Source organism: Lepidothrix coronata, unplaced genomic scaffold (assembly GCF_001604755.1).
Source record: "Lepidothrix coronata isolate B3197 unplaced genomic scaffold, Lepidothrix_coronata-1.0 Scaffold1428, whole genome shotgun sequence".
In the NCBI taxonomy this organism is placed as follows: domain Eukaryota; kingdom Metazoa; phylum Chordata; class Aves; order Passeriformes; family Pipridae; genus Lepidothrix; species Lepidothrix coronata.
Genome location: NW_016691608.1, coordinates 98 through 1021, shown reverse-complemented (window position 1 = coordinate 1021; position 924 = coordinate 98). Strand labels below are relative to the sequence as shown.

Here is a 924-nt window from a genome sequence, read left to right as displayed (position 1 = left end):
CACCTCCCCAGGAGCGAGGGGTCTGGCTGTCCCTGCTGGAGACGCTGCGGGAGCGGGAGCTGCTGCCCGCGGTGACGTTCACCTTCTCGCGGGGCCGCTGCGAGGACCAGGCGGCCGCCCTGGGCTCCCTGGACCTGCTGAGCGGGGCCGAGCGCGGCAGCGTCCGGCAGTTCCTGACGCGCTGCCTGGCCCGGCTGCGGGGCTCCGACCGCCGCCTGCCTCAGGTGGGGCTTTGGGGGCCTCCCGGGGGCTGCGATGGGGGCATGGGGGTCCCGCGGGGCCAGCGACGCCCCGCGTCCCCCCTCCTTGTCAGGTGTTGCAGCTGTCGGAGCTGCTGCAGCGCGGGATCGGGGTGCACCACGGCGGGGTCCTGCCCCTGCTCAAGGAGGTCGTGGAGATGCTCTTCAGCCAGGGGCTGGTCAAGGTGCGTGGGGCAGGCATGGGGCCGCGGGCGAGGTGCTGCGTCCCCGTGTGGGGAATGGGGTCCTGCCCTGCCGTGGCGCTGCCCCATGGCGGCTCCTCCAGCCCCACACCTGCTCCAGGTGCTGTTTGCCACCGAGACCTTCGCCATGGGGGTGAACATGCCGGCGCGAACCGTCGTCTTCGATTCCATCCGCAAACACGACGGGAACAGCTTCCGCGATCTCCTGCCCGGTGCGGGGCCGGGGGGCGGCTGCGGGGTCACCGGGGATGGCCGGGGGGCACCTGTGGGGCAGCATTTGGGGTCTCGGTGGCATCTCTGTCGGGTTCCACCAGAGCGTTCCTGTAAATGGGGAAATGCAGGGCAGCTGTCGGGGGCTGGGTGCCACGTCCTGAATGTCCCCACGGAGTTATACGTGCAGCGTGGGTGTTGTGGGGCGGCTGTTGGTCACTGTGGGGCAGGTGGGAAACATGGTTGAAAAAGTGGTGGGAAATGCGATCAGG

General features: G+C 70.2%; 1 protein-coding gene across 1 annotated transcript in view; it reads left to right on the top strand.

Annotated features, from left to right (window-relative positions):
* The window catches only part of LOC108510583 (helicase SKI2W-like), a gene marked incomplete at both ends in the record, with an annotated part of 4089 nt that extends 3382 nt beyond the window's left edge, over nucleotides 1-707 (top strand). Inside the window, 3 exons of the mRNA XM_017840254.1 lie at nucleotides 12-224; nucleotides 314-424; nucleotides 543-707. Coding sequence (XP_017695743.1) covers nucleotides 12-224; nucleotides 314-424; nucleotides 543-707 — 489 coding nt within the window. The remainder of the gene's footprint in view (nucleotides 1-11; nucleotides 225-313; nucleotides 425-542) is intronic.
* Between the last annotated feature and the right edge of the window lie 217 nt (nucleotides 708-924).